Source organism: Sarcophilus harrisii, chromosome 3, assembly GCF_902635505.1.
Source record: "Sarcophilus harrisii chromosome 3, mSarHar1.11, whole genome shotgun sequence".
NCBI classification, from domain to species: Eukaryota; Metazoa; Chordata; class Mammalia; order Dasyuromorphia; family Dasyuridae; genus Sarcophilus; species Sarcophilus harrisii.
In genome coordinates this window covers 151900979-151919011 of record NC_045428.1, presented here as the reverse complement: position 1 = coordinate 151919011, position 18033 = coordinate 151900979, and the positions used below count along the sequence as shown (strand labels likewise).

At 35.2% G+C, this 18033-nt stretch overlaps 1 protein-coding gene across 5 annotated transcripts in view; it reads right to left on the bottom strand.

Annotated features, from left to right (window-relative positions):
* Positions 1–18033, bottom strand: part of BIVM (basic, immunoglobulin-like variable motif containing) — a 43857-nt gene that overhangs the window by 24390 nt on the left and 1434 nt on the right. For 2 of the 5 annotated variants that reach the window (XM_031958696.1, XM_031958692.1), the window contains exons 3-6: positions 6751–7329; positions 4086–4212; positions 1307–1402; positions 590–694 (exon numbers count right to left, since the gene is read on the bottom strand). In XM_031958696.1, coding sequence (XP_031814556.1) covers positions 590–694; positions 1307–1402; positions 4086–4212; positions 6751–7231 — 809 coding nt within the window. In that variant the 5' untranslated portion in view covers positions 7232–7329. The other 3 variants (XM_031958693.1, XM_031958695.1, XM_031958697.1) reach the window with 3 other exon arrangements.

Sequence of the window (18033 nt, the reverse complement as noted above, 5' to 3'; positions counted from 1 at the left end):
GAATATAAAATGAGGAAGTGTGTATGTATATTCACACATATGTGTGGTTACATATACATGCATGAATAAGCCAACAGGAGAATTTGTTTTGCTTGACATTACATGTTTGCAACAGGTTTTGTTTTTCTTGTTTTCTCAGTGGGGGTGAGGGGTTGGGGGAACAGATGAGGAGAAGGGGATTCAGACCTGAAAATAAAATAAAATTGAATTTTCACTACGGCTGCTTTATATGTCACTAATGTGGAGTATTTTGGGGATGTGGTTAACTCACGAATTTGTTTTGCTTGAATATACATATTTGTAACAGATTTTGTTTTTCTTGCTTTCTTTGTATGGTATAGGGCTTGTAGAGGGAGATATAAGGATGTATATAGAGAATTTGAACCTGAAAATAAAATAGTATCGAATTTTTTTTTTTTTTTTGGCTGAGGCAATTGGGGTTAAGTGACTTGCCCAGGGTCACACTGCTAGGAAATATTAAATGTCTGAAACCAGATTTGAACTCAGGTCTTCCTGACTTCAGGGTTGGTGCTCTATCCACTGCGCCACCTAGCTGGAATATTGAATTTTTACAAAGATTATTTCATACCTCATTAATGTGGTATTTCCTGTAAAAGGACCAAAACGAATATCTTCAAATGGGGGCTGAAATCCCAAAATGTGTAAAGCCTCTTCTTGAGTAACAGGTGGAAGGCTACAAGAAAAGCATCGTTTTTAATACACATATATTTATATAACAATATCGATATTGTCAAGACAAATAGCCTTTAAAAACTAAACAACTCTGATCAGTACAATGATTTACCACAATTCCAGATAGATAGATATAGAGACAGACCGATACCCATACAACAAAAATAAATACTTTAACAAAGACAAAAACAAATCATTACAGAAATACAACTTTAAAATAGAAGCCTGAGTTGGGAGAGGTAGTACTGCCAATAGTTCCTGCTTCCAGGAAGACTGAAGCTGACAGATAGCTTGAGTTTGGGAGTTCTGAGCTAAGCCAATCAGGTGTCCACACTAACACTAGGACCAAATAGGTGAGTCTCTCCAAACTGAGGGTTGCTAAGTAGCCAAAGAGGCACAGATAAGCACAAGTCAGAAATGGAATAGATCAAAATTCCTTTCAATAAGTACGGATATGGTCTTATAAGTCCTTTCACTTTCAGCCAGTGTGAGATAAAGAGACCCAGCATTAAAGAGGGAAAAGCATTAAGGGAGGATGCTAAATAAATGTCTTAAGTCAAGTGCAAAAAAGCATTTGGGAAATACTGTATATCAAGGAATACATATGACTTACTTTCCAGCTCCCATTGTGCTATATAAGAAATTCCAACAAGATATCAATGAGGAGATACCACAGGAAGTCTTATACTGAGGTCGACTGATACAGTACCTGAGAAGAGAAAAGCTTATTTTGGTTATTTGAACATAAGCTATGTAAATGAATAGTTTATCAAAGTATATGTGATAATTGCAGGCTTCATCTTGTGAATATCAATCAATGAACATTTATTAAGCACCTATTTGCCAGATACTGTATTAGAGGTACAACGAATTAATTTCTGTTTTCAAGAGGCTTAAAAGCCAATGAGGAATGTATCTGTAAATATCTACAGAATATAAAAAGAATAAGCACAAAGTAGTTGTTAAATACAAGTAGTTTGGGAGGGAGGGCAAGAGCAGTTGGGAGAACAGAAAAAGTTTTACACAGAAGCTTGCTTCAGCTGTATTTGAAGGAAGAGAATTTTATGAGGCAAAGATAAGGAGAAAGGACATTCTATGCATAAGAAACAATCAATGCAAAAATACAGAAAGTGAAGATGAAAAGACTAGCGGTCAAGACAGGAGTTAGAATTTTATATATAGATATGAGAATCTGTATAGAGATAACTTCATTTCCCATCAGCCTTTTCAGTGGCTGTTCCCCATACATATTCTCTTTTCTCACTTTCTTCACTTCCTGACTTTCTTAGTTTTCTTCACAATTCATCTCAGATACCACTTTCTGAAAGAGGCTCAGTTCATTCTATCCCCACCCTCATCCCCATTGCTAGAAGGCACAGCTAGTACCTTTTGAGATAGCTTCTGCCTACTTTCTATATAATTTATATGTGCATACTTGCTTCTTTGTTTCTCATTAGAATGAGTTCCTTGAAAATAAGAACTGTTTTTGTCTTTCTTTCGATTCCCAGCACTTATCATGCCTGACATGTACTAAGTACATAATAAATGTCTAGTAACTGACTGACTTGCTTGAGATCACACAACTACTAGGTAAAGGAGCTGGGGTTAAAATCTGAGTCTTCAGATTTCTGAAGTCCAATCATCTTTCTATTTTACTATTCTTCTCAATTCTACAGTGGCCCCTTGAGATCTCTAAAGAAAGCTCTAAAGGAGCATTCCCTCCCTGATTATTTCAGTCATAATCTTTATATATCTCATTCTGTAAGATTTTTATAATGGCCTTCCATATTTTTCTATATGAATTTGAGGTTTTTTCAAATGATTTTAAGTTGATATTTCAGCAGATTATACTTTTCTCCCATACTTCAAAAAACTTTATATACTAATGTTGTCATAGAGCAGACAGACATGTATACCAATATGCAGAAGAGATCTTTAAGACAAATATTAATTGTATCTATTCAAAGCACAGAGCTATAATTCATAGCATTTTAAAAGAAGCATAAAACAATATCCCTGTTACCAAACACGAGAGGTAAAAGAGTCTCAGAGATCATCTTATTAAAAAAAAAAAAAAAAAAAAGAGAAGCTCAGAAATGTTAACTGATTTTTCCAAGGTCACACAGCTTGTTAGTACCAGACACAAAACTAAAAACCAGGGTTCTTATTCCAATGTCCTTTTCCCAACACCTTAAGGAATTTGTAACCCAATTTTCATAAACAGAAATTTGCTTAAATAGTTCAGTATAATGAAAAAGACTCATGAAATACTGAATTTGACTCATTTTTTTTCCCCTGGTTATACTCTAATAGTTAATGAATTGCTGTTCTGCCCTAAAGATAAAGGAAAGGAAAAAAGGAGACTTTGATAAATTTAACGTAAATTATTTTTACCCTAAATATCTAGAATTGGCTTAAAATGGGAAAAAATATATAGAAATTCTCCAAAGAACATATGTCATACCTACTCTGTATTTTAATTCTTTGATACCAAGTAGGTAGATATTACCAATGAGATCTAAATCATGATGCAATATGGGATGTTAATGATTTATTCTCAAAGACAGCATTATATACTTCACATTGAATATAATCCTTTCATTACTCTCTATTTCCTACAGAACAAACTCCCATCTCCTTTAACTGATATTTAAGACATTTAACAATATATTATTCACCCACCTCTCTAAACTTTTTCTTCTCACCAATGCCCTACACAAAACCAAATTGTTTTACTTTTTTACATAGCATCATACAAATTCCCACCTGGGTGTCTTTGCTCTCGTTTTCCTGGCCTCTCCCTCATCTCAATTATTTATATTCTAGCCTTCCATCAAGTTAAGTTTAAATACTGTTTCCTCTATTGGTCTTCCTGGATTACCTTGTCCTTAGTAATCACTCCCTAATCTCAAATTCAATCTTCTCATTTTCCAGATGAAGAAGAACTAAGACTGAGGTTAGGTGACTTACTCAGCATCACAATTTTGGTACATGCCTGAGATAGAATTAAAAAATATAATTGAGTTCAAATTCTAAGCCTAGGACTATATCCACTTCATTAGAAAAGACCTTAGAGGTTAATAATGATTCCTTTGATTTTGCAAATCAAAGTGAAGTCCAGAAATTAGGTGACTTGACCAAAATAGCAAAAATAGAATTTGAAACTGCATATACTTTGTTATGTGTCTTTTATGTATATTTCCTCTCTTTATAAACAAGCTGCAAGCCTCACAAGGACAGGTACTATTATATATATATATATTATATTCACCTCCCTACATGTAAAATAGGCATTGACCATATTAGCACTGAAATTTCATATGAATTAGTGAGTAACAAGCATATTTAAATTTATGATTTTAACTATTTGATATCTGCCATTAAAATACTACCATCGCCTGAGGTCTAACACTTTCCGCTGCTTAATGTCTTCAAGAGTAGAATACTGAGGACACTCCTTGTTATGTTTTCCCTTTTTTTCTGAAGTCTTTTTTTTGGAAACGTGTTTCTTCACATTGCCTGAAAAAGGAAATCTTGGAATTACTAACTACTTCATATAATGTTCAAATTACAATCACTTGCAAATGTACAGTAAAACCTAAGAGGGATTTTGACAAAATCATTAAAAATGATACCCTCAAGCATATTTAAATAACTAATTTAATTCTTGGAATGTACCTTTGCTATAAAAAGAAATTCTTAGCTGAAATATTAAAAATGTATCTTTTTCAGATCATATTTCTGTCACTCGGCTTATAAATTATCTACCAAACTTTACTGACATCTGGAAAGTGAGATAACAATATGGAAGAATAATTAAGTAGTCTTTTAAAAATAATTTCATTCACATAACCATAACATTATATTTTGTAATAAAACCATTAAAAGCATTAAGTTAATACTGAAAAATTATACCATATTTGAAAATTTCAGAACACAGACTTTTAAAAACAGGACTAGAGCCAAAAACATCTGTAATCTTTACAGAGACAATGAAATCTTAATTTCTTTGGAATTTCACTAAATTAATGATAATAACGGACATTTATATTCCACTCTAAAGATTACAAAGCACTTTACAAACAATATTTCATTTGGGCAATAACTTGTGAGTTATATATAATAGATATAATTGTCTCCATTTTATTAATGAGAACCCTGGGACTGAAAGAAGATCCATGATTTACTTACATATGCTCATAAAATTAGTATCAGAAACAGGTTATGAACTTAGGTCTTCTGGAGTGCAAGCTTAGTACTTTATGTATTTATTTAAAAATAAGTAAATTGAAATAATTGACTAGATTAAGTATTTTTAAATATTTGATTACATATTGTGTTTTTCTTTAAATAAAATATGCATTATTTTATTGACTTGAATTAACTAAAAGCTAGTACTTTCTTTTATCATGAGTCTTTTCAGGAGTTTATGAGTACAGCAGGTACAGAACTATGTTGCACTAGAGATTAAGAGATTTCTAGAATAGAATTTTCTCCACTAATTTAGATCAACAGCTCATGTCTGTCTTCAGTACTTAGAAAAATCTTATACGTAGTTATATAGATAATATGTATCAGAGGATATAAATCTAAGGCGTCGTGAGTACATAATTCTATCCACTCATGCTACATCTTTCATAAGTTTTTTTAGGAATCTTGAAATGTAAATATTCAGCTATGTTCTAAGAGAAATACCAAGTAAAACACTGGGCATCTACTTTAATTCATATTAGCATACTTGCTCTACATTGTAACCATCCATAATGCAGCCATCTATTGAGTAATATTATATATTTTATTGTTAAAAAAGGAATTTCATTATTCTATATGAAATTTTGTGGCAATGAAAACTTTAAGTATAGAAACATATTTTCCCCTTGAATCACTTCTTCTGATCCTTCTCTGATACAATCTAATTTTTCATAGGACTTAGTCACTTCTGGCAAAACATTATCAAAGCTTCTTATGCCAAATAATAGCCTATGATTCAAAGAATGTTTTCCCCCCTTTTAGCTGTGAGACTTGGTTTCCAGAACAAAGGAAAGAAAACCTATTTCCTGCCATGCTTCCTGGATTTCTAAGTCACTTAAAGTGACACTTTAAGTTACTTTAAAAAAATGGATCAGGGACCTGACAAGAAAGATCTGAAACTCAAGCTCAGGGCTGTACAAAGCCAATCTCACCCCAACTCCCCCAATCATAGCTCAAATAGCCTTACATAATTGTTAGCATTCATCTGTTCATTCTCTCTCTTCCTTAGCATTTAATTCCTATAATCCTCATAAGAGATATGTCTATCATACATTCCAAATATGCATGTGCCATGAAAACCAAGCATTCTAACTTAACAGTAAGCAAGCTCAAACCCTCAATCTCATTTAGTGGTATAGAAGGCAGATCATTTAGCTTACTAGATATTCTTAGGGTGCAATTGGGGTGGAGGCTTTGGGAGGAAAGATGTATAAAGTTCACCACAAACTAATCCCAAGAATATATCATCTCTACTTCCGCCACCTGCATCATTCACTCCCAACCTAGCCACCTGACTACTGAAGAAAGGAAGAAAGGACAGAGGCATTTATAAATCACTTTAAGATTTAGAAACACTTTTCCCAAAATAACTATCAGATTGGTAGACCTTAGCCACTGTTTTTCAGAGTGAAGTGAGACAATTCATTTAACTTCCCTTAGTCCCAGTTTGATCATTTGCACCTTGATCATAAAACTATATGTTCTATACCTCACCCCCATTATTAATATATGTAAAGCTCTGTGAAAACAAACATATAATACAGAGGGTGGTATAATACAAAATTGTATATTCCTGAATGTACAAAGGAAATACATTAATGAAGTACACTGATTCTTTTAAAAAGGTATTGACTTTAAGTTATCAAAATAGTACATAGAGCTGCTAAAAATAAAATAGGCTTATTTTTTTTTAAGTTACAATTTTAATCTTTGCAACTGGGGGGAAGAAATATTTTAAACCATTTATTTCTCTAAGTATGTGCTCATTAAAAGCCAGCATTTTTTTTTTACTATTGAATTCCTTACCTGATTTATTTTTCAAGTTTGCTGTCACTCCATTAAATTCAGACTTATCGATTTCCCAGGCAAGTGGCAGCTTGCCAAAACTATTAGATAAGCTTTCCAAGTTACTATCTTCATTGTAGATGATCTCTGAGGAACTAGTTGGGATACCAATGTATCTGGCTGAATTATTTCCAACAGTTACAGAAGTGCTATTGGTAAGGCAAGAAGAAAGAGTAGAATTTGGAGTTTTACAGATTGAGGTTGCCTGGTTGAGAAAGGCATAGTCTGAACAAATGGCATAGATTTTTTCCCGAGTATGAGTCACTGGACAACTCCATGGATAACGACCATCTCCACCAGGACCCAGTGGTGTTGTTGGGGCATCGGTGGAGCAGAAGGATTTGACAGTAACTTTCAAATTCTGCTCTGGAGACTTCCTTTCAGGCTTATGGTCACTGTTTGCAGAATCATTTGATCTTTCTGTGTCTACAATGTTAGGCATTGAATGAAATGGCAAAATGCTGTTTCCAGGAAGATTTCTTACAACTTCAACAGCCCTACAGCATCCTCCAAAGATTTACATGGGGTTATCTGGAACACCTAAATAAAGGGGAAGGAATAAAGAGAAATAGATCAGCAAGCAAACACATGCCCCAAAGAAAAATGAAACGTTAATTAGTAAATGATATTTGACCCTAGTTATAAATGGTCTCTGAAGCAATAGGCAACCACTGTTTATATTACTTTAAAATGAAGCATATCTTTTGAAACTCAATCAACAAATATTTATTAAGTACCTATTAAGTGACAATCATTGTGCTAGGTGCCAGGAAATTATTAACTTTGGTTTTTTGAAGGTGAGGTGCTATACAAACTCAAAATATATAAGATGAAGTTCACAGAACTTTACTAAAAAGTCTCAATCATCAAAATATAAATAACCTATATAGAAATCTGTCACCTATTGAGAAGTCATCTTAACAATTTAAGAAGAGGGGTGGTTTTCAAGTCCAGACAGGTTACCTTTGGAAGAAAATGAAGTTTAAACAAGTAATTGAATAAAAGACTTGGGAATTGGAGATGGAGAAAATGTATAACAGAGAACCCCCAGTGAACACAATCAAAAGTAGCTCTAGGAAAAAACCTTGCTCTGTAGGGGACACACAACTTCAGAGCACAGATTTTCAAATGACTTAATCCCTGTTCTACCATTCTTTGATGTTTCCAACTCTTGGCAAAACAGGTAGCTCTTTCATCCATTTCCTTATTTATAGAAGCACCGAATGTTGGAGGTAAAAGGAACCTGACCAAACATGTAGTCTAACTCTCATCCCAATACTAAGTAGAAAGAAAAATGTTTTTATGAAATTTATCAAAACATATAGAAAATAACAAGTATTTAAAGGATAAATGAAATCCACTGAGAGGCCAAAAAGTAAAGTGAAACTACTATGAACCCAGAATAAGAAAACCTGAGTTCCTGAATCTTCCCCTTACTAGTTATAGGCCCTTGAGCAAACTGCTTATTTACTGGACTGGGTGGGTAGAATGGCAGGTGAAAGTGGGGGGTGGGAGAGAAGCAAATATCTATTTTCAGACTAAGAACTTTCTAAGAAAATTCGTTCATTATACAAACACATATAAGCTCTCATTTTTAAATGATTCCAAAATCCATTCTACTATTTAATTATATTCAATAGAAGGGAATTAATATTCCACTTTAAACCCATCACAGTGAATTTTAAAACTATTTTCTTACCTTAGCATTTCTTAAGCAAAACAAAAAAATTTGTTATTATTTTGAAGTAAATTTTGATTTCATTTGTACAGGAACTGTTTGGAATTTCCTTCTACTGAAACAGATCAGCCTTATTCTGTATCTTATAGTCTTAGAGAGTTATCTTATACATAAAAAAGTTAAGTCAAGTCAACAATCATTTATTAAAAGCCTACTATTTGGAATTATGTAAAGAGTGATTAAAATGCCATTAACTTTTGATTCAGAGATTCCACTTCAAGGCCCATGGTCAAAAGAGATCAATGACAAAAATAAAGACCATTGTATATACCAAAATATTCTCAGTAGCAATTTTTGTAGTAGCAAAGAAATAAAATAAATAGCCATCAATTGGAGAATGGCCTCACAAAGAATATTTCATGAACATACCATTACTATAAAAAAAATCAAAACTGAACACTAGGAAATTATAATTACCAATCTTGATCCCAAATAAGATATATAAGAAACTTCTTTGCAGAGTTCAGGATCCATGGATATGGAATACTGCCTAAAGTAACATCAAACTTTTTTTAAATATGCCGATTAGTTTTGCTGAATTTTTTTTTCTTCTCATTATATATTATAAAGGATAGTTCACATGTAATAGGATACATTAGCATGTATGTGATGTTTCATCAATAATGATTTTAAAGATCTCATATACAATAACAGCAACTTTTGTTTACATTTATATACTAATTACAGAGAAAAATTTTCTACCACAGATAGATACAAATCAGAAACTCCACTGGTAAGTTCCCTATCCAATGACCAGAAGTTTGCTATAGTGGTTAACTATAATAGTTAGCCATGAGAATTAGTTAGCAATGGAACTACAGGAACTCTGGTCCAATAAGTAAAAAAGACAACAGCAATTTTCTCTGTGCCCTGAAACACTGTAATATTTTTTTTTAATCAGGGTCAAATAATTCATATGTAAGCAAATGTTGTGACATGGGAGCCACCTGCCAGTAGCTGCTGGATGTCTAACTCAGACCTGTAGTATGGATCTCTTCACGTGAAAAGATGATAATAATACAAGGAGACTGAGAGGCAGTTGCTGTTCTCTGACCTTTCTCCTGAGAGGCCAATGCATCATCTGACCTCTCTCCTCTTCCCTCTGCCTCCAATTTATTTTATTCCCAGTCCACAAGCAACACCTGTGTCAGTAAAAGCTGCTTTGCAATTCCTTCAGATGTTATGATTCACAGCTGTGGAGGCTCTCAGAATTGACCTGCCCCTTCACCTAGACATGGCCCTTAACAAGCAAATATTAGGCATCCTACTACATGACAAGCTGAAAGTGCTAGAGGAATGTCTAATAATATAATAATTAGCTCATCTTAAGTCTTGGAGCAACATTAATGGCCTTTAATACCCTTAAGTTCCATGGCTTTATGGAATTTATTCTTGATGAAGAGTTATAAGTTCAATTAAAACTGCTCCGAGTTAGAAAATTCCTAACATTTAGGTATAGGTTGGTCTCTGTCTAAATTTACCTTTATAATTATCTCTCTAATCCCTAGCCTCTCTTTTGTTTGTGCAAAACTTCAAGTTAATGGAGAAATTTGGGTAATGAAACAGCAGATTATAGTAGAGTATCGATGGCTAATATCTACAGCACCAATAGAAGCTAAATAAAGAGCAGATGTTTCATTAGGAACAATTCCTTGAGTACATGAGTATATATATATTGTGGAGTTGGCCCTATTCTTCTACCCTGATGTGCTGGTAGAGTGCCAGTCCTCTTGAATATCTTCCTTTTATATTACAGCTCAGAACTACCTTCTCATTCTGCTTTCACTGGTTGCTGTGGTGCTTATAGATCTTGGCTTTGCTCTATTTAACTTCACTTGTTCTTTCTTCCAGATCTTCAGAATCTCTATCTGGTTCTGATATTGCCCCTTCCTTTTATACAATTCCTTAGGTCACCAAGTCTTTCACACAATGGCTTTGATTGAATGAAGGAGGTACAAGTACAGTCCCTGTTCATACTTGATTCTGATAGACAGACTTAATAAAAAAATATTCTGACTCAAAGGTATTTGCTTTTGTGCAGATGAAAAAAATTAATGAAGATCACTTTAAAGAAAAAAAAAAAAAGAAAAAAAAATCTCAGAATGTAAAAGAGAATCCTAACCTATTGTCAAGAAGTTTGAGTGTAGAAGAATATATCCCCTAAAAGGTTGAGGGACAAGACTGACTATTAAACCTTTGAAGCTGAATATACTTCCTGGACAAAAAGCTGCATCCACTTGAGAGAAGGTAGCTTCTCAAGAAGAAACAATAATGAGGATTCATAAATAGAATATATAGAGAGGCCATCCTTTATTAATCAAAGAGGGAAAAAATGAATTAGACAGTGACTCTCTACTGAGAGGCACCAAAGGAGCAATGTTGACCCAACCTCATCAAACAAAGAAGCTCATCTTCTTGAGACATGTATCTAGAACATGATAGTCTCACAAGATTTGCCAAATATAATGACCGGTATTCAATTTTAGTAATTCCCATGGGAACAAATAGGAAAAAGACCGGAGACCATGCTAGTGAAGGGAATGGGTAATCCAGAAAAGAAAAGATTTCAGGTAGGTGCTATAATTGCTATAATCAAATATTTTTGTCATATAAAAGGATAAAACTTAATCTATTTAGCTCCAAAGTCAAAACTAGGAACAATAATGACATTACAACCAGAAAAATCTCACTTAAGTGTAAGAAACAGCTTTGTAATAATTAGAGCTCTACAAAAATCTCAAACATATGCCTGTGGTGCCCATCCCTAGAGATCTTCAATTAGAAGTATACTAATCATTGGTGAGGATATTGGAGAAAAGATTCCTGTTGATGTTTGGTTGGACAAGATGGTTCCTGAGGTGCCTTCCAATTGAGTTTGGGTGCTCAATATTTGCCTTATTCATTGACAACTCCAATACACTTGGGGAAGTGTATTAAATATCTATCTTCTTGTGTTTGTACTTGTTACCAGCTCTGGACTAGCAGGAAAAATATGAAAATTCTGGTTTATCTAAGATTTAAATATTATGTGTAGAGTTCTATTAGCTATACTGTTCTCGTTCTCCTTTATTACAAATAATATAAAATCAACTGTGAGATTAAATCTTTAGGTAAATATATAAATGTATCTACATATACACATATACAAGCAGAAACATACACATGTATCTATTTACATATATATGTACATATGTATATAAACAACTTTTTCTTGTAATTTGAAGCCTAAAAGAAAGCACAAGGAGATCAGTCCTTTATCTCTTTCCTAACATTATTATGCTGTTCAAGTAACATAATGCTTTATTTTCCTGATATTAAAATTTCTTTAATTAAATGTCAGAAAGAAAAAATAACTTGCCCATCATGGATGGAAGACTTTCTAAGACTTATTACATATTTCTCTTCCTTCTCAAATTAATCCATTGAACATAATTAAAACTTTTCTTCACCATTCATTTAAGGTCATACATTTAAGTATCTAGTGTTGTACAACAATGTAAAATTGTGATTCTTTCAGGGGCTACTGAAGTATGTTGAACAATTTTCCTTAGACATATATATATATATATATATATATAAAATTTGTTTTTATAATATTCAGTATCTTTCCTCATTCTCAATTCAAGAACAATTATGATTTTTCTTGACCCCCAGGTCTTGGTAGTCTCCCTCCAAAAGTAGAATTATGCTATTTAGAAGTAAATTTTTTTCAACTATACATAAAATTCAAATCAGGTATTCTAATTCTTGTATTTAATATTAGCATTTTTAATATATTGTTTACCCCCAGTATAGAGTGTTTCCTTAAAGGAATAGATGTTTTAATTATTATCTTTGTATCCTCTTTAACTAATATAGTTCCTTGAACATAGCTGGCATTAATAGATACTGAATGAATTAATTAATCAAGTAATAATCTCCCTTTTATTGGTGCTATCATTCTGATATCTCTAGAAGCTCCTCCTAATTTTCTGTTTGAAATCTGACAAAGACTATGAAAACAAATATAAACTTCTTCAAATAATACCTAAAGTAAGGATAAAGTGTTTCTTAAAATGAAGTCAGGAGACTTAGGTTCAAATCCTGGATCTGATATTCACTAGCTCTGAGAGCATATCACCTAACTTCTGTGACCTTCAGTTTCTTCATATTTTATATAGTGATAATAATTTCATTACCTACCTAATGGAGTGCTATGGAGGACATTCTTTATAAACAAGAAAGCATTATATAAATGGATTGTTTTTATTAACTTTATTGTATCTATTTAGGCTTTTTTCTGAAGCTTCTTCCCTTCTATTTATCAAAGGCATTCCTGACATTTTGCCTGGTTACGTGAGACATTGCTGTTTAAGAGTTAATGAAATGCACCTGAAACCCTGTAAGCTCAGTTCTGGTTTCTTCTAAAAGAAAGCCCTTCATAATTTATTTATAAACACATTTATAACAAGTGCTCCTCACCTTAGGCATTAGAGTCATTCCTGAAAAGTTGTGTGTAAACTGAACCTCAGATGAATATTTTAAAAGCAGAAATTTACTGTTTAAAAGAATCACATTAAAACCAGTAAAAAACAAAAAAACACTTTACAAAGCAGAAAACCACCTAACTTGTTTGTCGCTGCTGTTTTGTGAACTGGGATTGTTTGATCTCGATTTTAAAGAGGGAGATGCACTGAGATGCGCTCCAAAAGTCAATACTGACCCCCAAGCCTTCAGTAGTGTACCAGTTTTTTCATAGAGGGAAACTGAGGCATTGAGGCAATTAAATGACTTTATCAAGGTCAAATATCCGGTCAACAGCAGAACCAGGACTAGATCGTATATTACCTCTCTCGGTAGCTTTAGTCTTATTAGACACCAACGAACCACAGGGCTGCACCTAGCCTTCCTCCCCTCCATTCCCCTTCCCCCGTCGCTACACCTCAGCTTTCATCTATCCTTAAAGCCATATTCTTTCTTTCCCCTCCTCCCTCCTAACTGAAAATCCGAGCTCAGTATCTCCAAGAGGAAGCCTGGACTGTCCGGCTGACCTCTAAGGTTACTTCCAACGCTAGGATCCTGCTAAGGGGTACACAAGGCAGAAGCATCCTGCTTGCCTGGGGCGCTGTGGGGAGGCGGAGGTGGCCTGGGGACCGGACACTGCTTTCCCTCTCTTTTCCTGCAACTCAGGGACCCCTTGGTCCCTTGCTCCCCGGGCTCAGCTCGGAGGCCGGCAGCGGGGGAGGGAAGTGGGGCAGGAGGGTAGGAGACTTAGGGTCATCATTCTCAGACCTTGTCTCCGGGTCGAAGTGGCACCGCGACAGGTCGGGAGAAGCGGGGAACGACAGGACAGTGTTGCCTGCTGGTCCGGCGGCGGCTAAGGGTTTGCACAGCAGGGCCTCGGTGAGGGGAAGAAGCGAGCTGCGAGAGAGGTACCCCCGGGACCGGCCGCAAGCACGCACGCAAATCACTCACTTCATTCACTCACTCACTCACCGGGGCAGCGGCAGAGCCAGAGCAGCCTCGCTCTTCGAGCCCCGGCTAGCCCGTCTCCCTCCCCTCCGGAGATGTGGTTTCTACCTCCCCAGGGTTGGCTAGGTAAGAGAGGGGGTGGAGAAAGGCACAGCCTGTCAGAGGATGCAGGGAGAGACCGCCCGGTCCCCAGCACCGGAAGCTCTGGGCTCCGATCCCAAAAGGGTGGCTGGAGAGCGGGAGGGAAGACGATGCGCGGTCTTTTACCGGGGATTCGCATTTCTTTTTTCTGCCAGCTCCTGTGTCCTGGGGGATAGGTCACAGTAGCTGCCGCAGGAAAGATTGTACGCGTCGTATTCATTTATTCACTAAAGCAAAAATGAATTCAGGCCTTGCTTCGAAGGGGCCCGTTACCCTACTCTCCAATCATGTCTAAGCCTAGTGGCAGCCAGGGAGGAGGCGAGAGACAAAAGTAGCAGCCGGTTTCTGGGAATGAGCCTGAAAAGAGACCTGGACAAATGAAGTGTAGGAGGCGAGAGCAGGCTGTAATAAGGAAAGGCCCCAAAGGGGTTAATAGAACTAGGTAGCACAAATAGTGCTTTCCTCAGTTTCTTCTTATTCCAGTAGCTGTAAGCAGGCCCAGAATGGGGCAACCGAGATCTTTAAAGGGATCGAAGGCGGTGCTACTAGAAGCACCTGTCAGCCATTCAGCAAGCGTTTATTAGACCTTTACTATGTGAGAAGCCCTGCGCTAAGAAGTTAGGATTGACATGAAGTTTGACATGGTCAAACTGTAAAAAATTTTAAATCATGTCCCTTTTTCCTGTTTTGAAGTTCATGTTATAATATTAATGACAGAAAGGCTCATTTTATAAGACAGGATCTCATGGCTTTTTTTTTTTTTTAAGATCTTTTTTTATGGTGAATGAAAGAAGAAATAACTGAGGAAAGTAAAGGTTTAATCTTCAAAGCATAACGATTTATTAAGCAATGCAGGCCTAACAATGGCCTAACAAATTGGGACCAGACTCCCTTCTTCAGCTCAGGGCTGATACAGTAGGCAGTTGACTTGCATTGCTTCATAAATTGATCTGCTCATAATGTAGGGAATAAAGTTGCTTTATTGGGAAAGCCATTAACAGGAGAGAGCTTGAAAGACTGTATGGCATCTGGAGACCAAGCCTGAGGCAAGCAGGGAGAAGCAGAGAGAGAATTATCTAGTCCTTAAATGGACCTTTTGTTATCCTCAAGGGAGGCCTTTATTGTTCAGTAGGCCCTGGTGGAATTCTATGCACTCCTTACATTAACAAAAATTATCAAGACCCCATTGTTACTGTATCCAATCAGAAGATCAAACTATAAAAGTCAACCACTGAAGTCATTTTTCTCCTACAAAATAACCTTCTGGTACCCCATTTCTTTGTGAACACTCACAGCATCTTTGTTAAACTACTTGTGGGTTATAGCCTGCCAGGCACTCTGCCATCTCTGGCAGAGGTGTTTTTCCCCTCAGCCTTCCTCCATTCCATTCATCCCTCCCCACCAAGACTCATGTCTTTCTCCTTGTAGTTAACTGTTTTAAAGTGCTTAAACTCTTCTATGGATTTAGTGACAGTCAAGGGCTTACTCCAACTTCGTGATCGGATTTCTCCTGATTAATGTGAGTTTCATTAGGGAACTTGTCTTTCCCATTGTTAATTGTTATATGCTCTCCCAATTCTATTTCATATTTACCATTTCTAGTGTCTAATGCATCTCTTCATTTTATCTACAACCTCCTCTCCTAAAAAATCCTACCTTTTGCCAAAGAGACTGGCCTTTGTGAATTCTTCACATGACTGAACCCCACTATTGAGTGCCTGAACCCCAATCTCATCATCTGGTGCTAAACACAAACACATGATCTGGTGTTCTTAAATTACATCACTTTGTTTGCCTTAATCCATTGGAGAAGGAAATAAATAGCAAAGCACTTCAGTAGCTTTGCCAGGAAAACTCCATGAATAATATAGTCCACAGATCACTGATATGAACAATACATTTGGATTAGGTTTACTCTAAAGATGGGAAGTTTAAATTGAATTTAGTTTGCTGCAAGAATTGTGGAGGTTTAGATTTAAAACAGGTTTGTCCCAGGAGAGTGGAGACCAGATAACACTTTTCTTGTTTCTTCTTTTCATTCTTTTAATTTTTTTTCATATTTTATTTTTAAGATAGTTTTTCAACATTTACTTTTATAAGATTCTGATTTCCATTTCTCTCTCTCTCTCTTCCCCTTTCTTCAAGACAGCAAGCAATCTGTCATAGGTTATACATGTACAATCATATTAAACATATTTTCATATTGATTATGTTGTAAAAAAAAAAAAGAATCAGAATGGGGAAAACAACAACAATAAAAGGGGAAAATAATATAGTTTGATTTGCATTGAGATTCAGAAAATGAATAGCATTTCCCAACATGAATCCTTTGGAATTATCTTAGATCATTGTATTGCTGAGAAGGGATAAGTCTATCAAAGTTGATCATCCAAACTGGAAACTGAGTGGATGCCCATCAGTTGGAGAATGGCTAAAAGCTATAATATATAAATGTTATGAAAATTATTGTTCTATAAAAAACTATCAGTAGTATGATTTCAGAGAGGTCTAGAGAGACTTGTGTGAACAGCATTGATGCTAAGTGAAATGAGCAGAATCAGGAGATCATTGTACATGACAAGAAGATTATACAATGACCAATTCTGATGGATGTAACTCTTTGCAACAATGAGATGATTCAGGCCAATTTCAATGATCTTGTGAAGAGAGCCATCTACACCTACAAAGAGGACTGTAGGAACTAAGTGTAGATCAAACATAGCATTTTTACTCTTTTTGTTGTTGCTTGCTTTTATTTTTTTTCTCATTTTCCCCCTTTTTATTTGATTTTCCTTGTGCAGCAAGATAATTGTATAAATATGTATGCATATATTAGATCTAACACATATTTTTACCATGTTTAACATATATTGGATTACTTGCCATCTAAGAGAGGGAGTGGAGAGAAGGGAGGGGGGACTTAGAACACAATGTTTTGTAAGAATTAATGTTGAAAAATTATCCATGCATATGTTTTGAAAATAAAAAGCTTTAATAAAAAAAATAAAAGTTGATTATCTGCACAATATTGCTGTAATTGTGTACATTGTTCTGATTCTTCTTATTTCATTCAGCATCAGTTCATCTGAGTTTGCTGATCATTTCTTATGAAACAGTAGTGTTACGTTATATTCTTATACCACAATTTGTTCAGCTATTCCCCAAAGGATGGCCATTCTCTCAATTTCCATGGTAGTTCATAAAGAGAGCTGTTATAAACATTTTTGTACATGTGGATCCTTTCCCCCTTTTTATGATCTCTTTGGGACACAGACCAAGTAGTGATATTGCTATATCACAGGGTATGCACAATTTTATAGCCCTTTGGACATAGATACAAAATGCTCTCCAGAATGGTTGGATCAGTTCACAACTCCACCAACAATACATTAATGTTCCAATTTTCCCATACCCTTGCTAACATTTATCATTTTCTTTTCTGGTGTGAGGTTTTATCTCAGAGTTGTTTTACCTTGTATTTCTCTAATCAGTAGTGATTTAAAGTATTTTTTTCATATGACCATAGATAGCTTTAACTTCATCTGAAAATTGCCTGTTCATATCCTTTAATATAATTAAAATTATTCATCTTGCATTTCATAACATTCTCTATATTCTGTTTCATTATAAAAATCTTCCCTTCTTCATTCATCTGACAGATAAACTATTCCTTGCTCTCCTAATTTGCTCATGGCATCCCCTTCTTTGCCTAAATCATGTATCCATTTTGATCTTATCTTGGTATATGGTGTCTGATGTTGGTCAATGCTTAGTTTCTGCCGTGCTATTTTCTAGTTTTTCACCAAATGATGAGTACTTATCCAGAAGCTGGAATCTTTGATTTATCAAACAGCAAATTATTATAATCATTGACTATTGTGCCTTGTGCATCTAATCGTTATCCTTCAGATAAC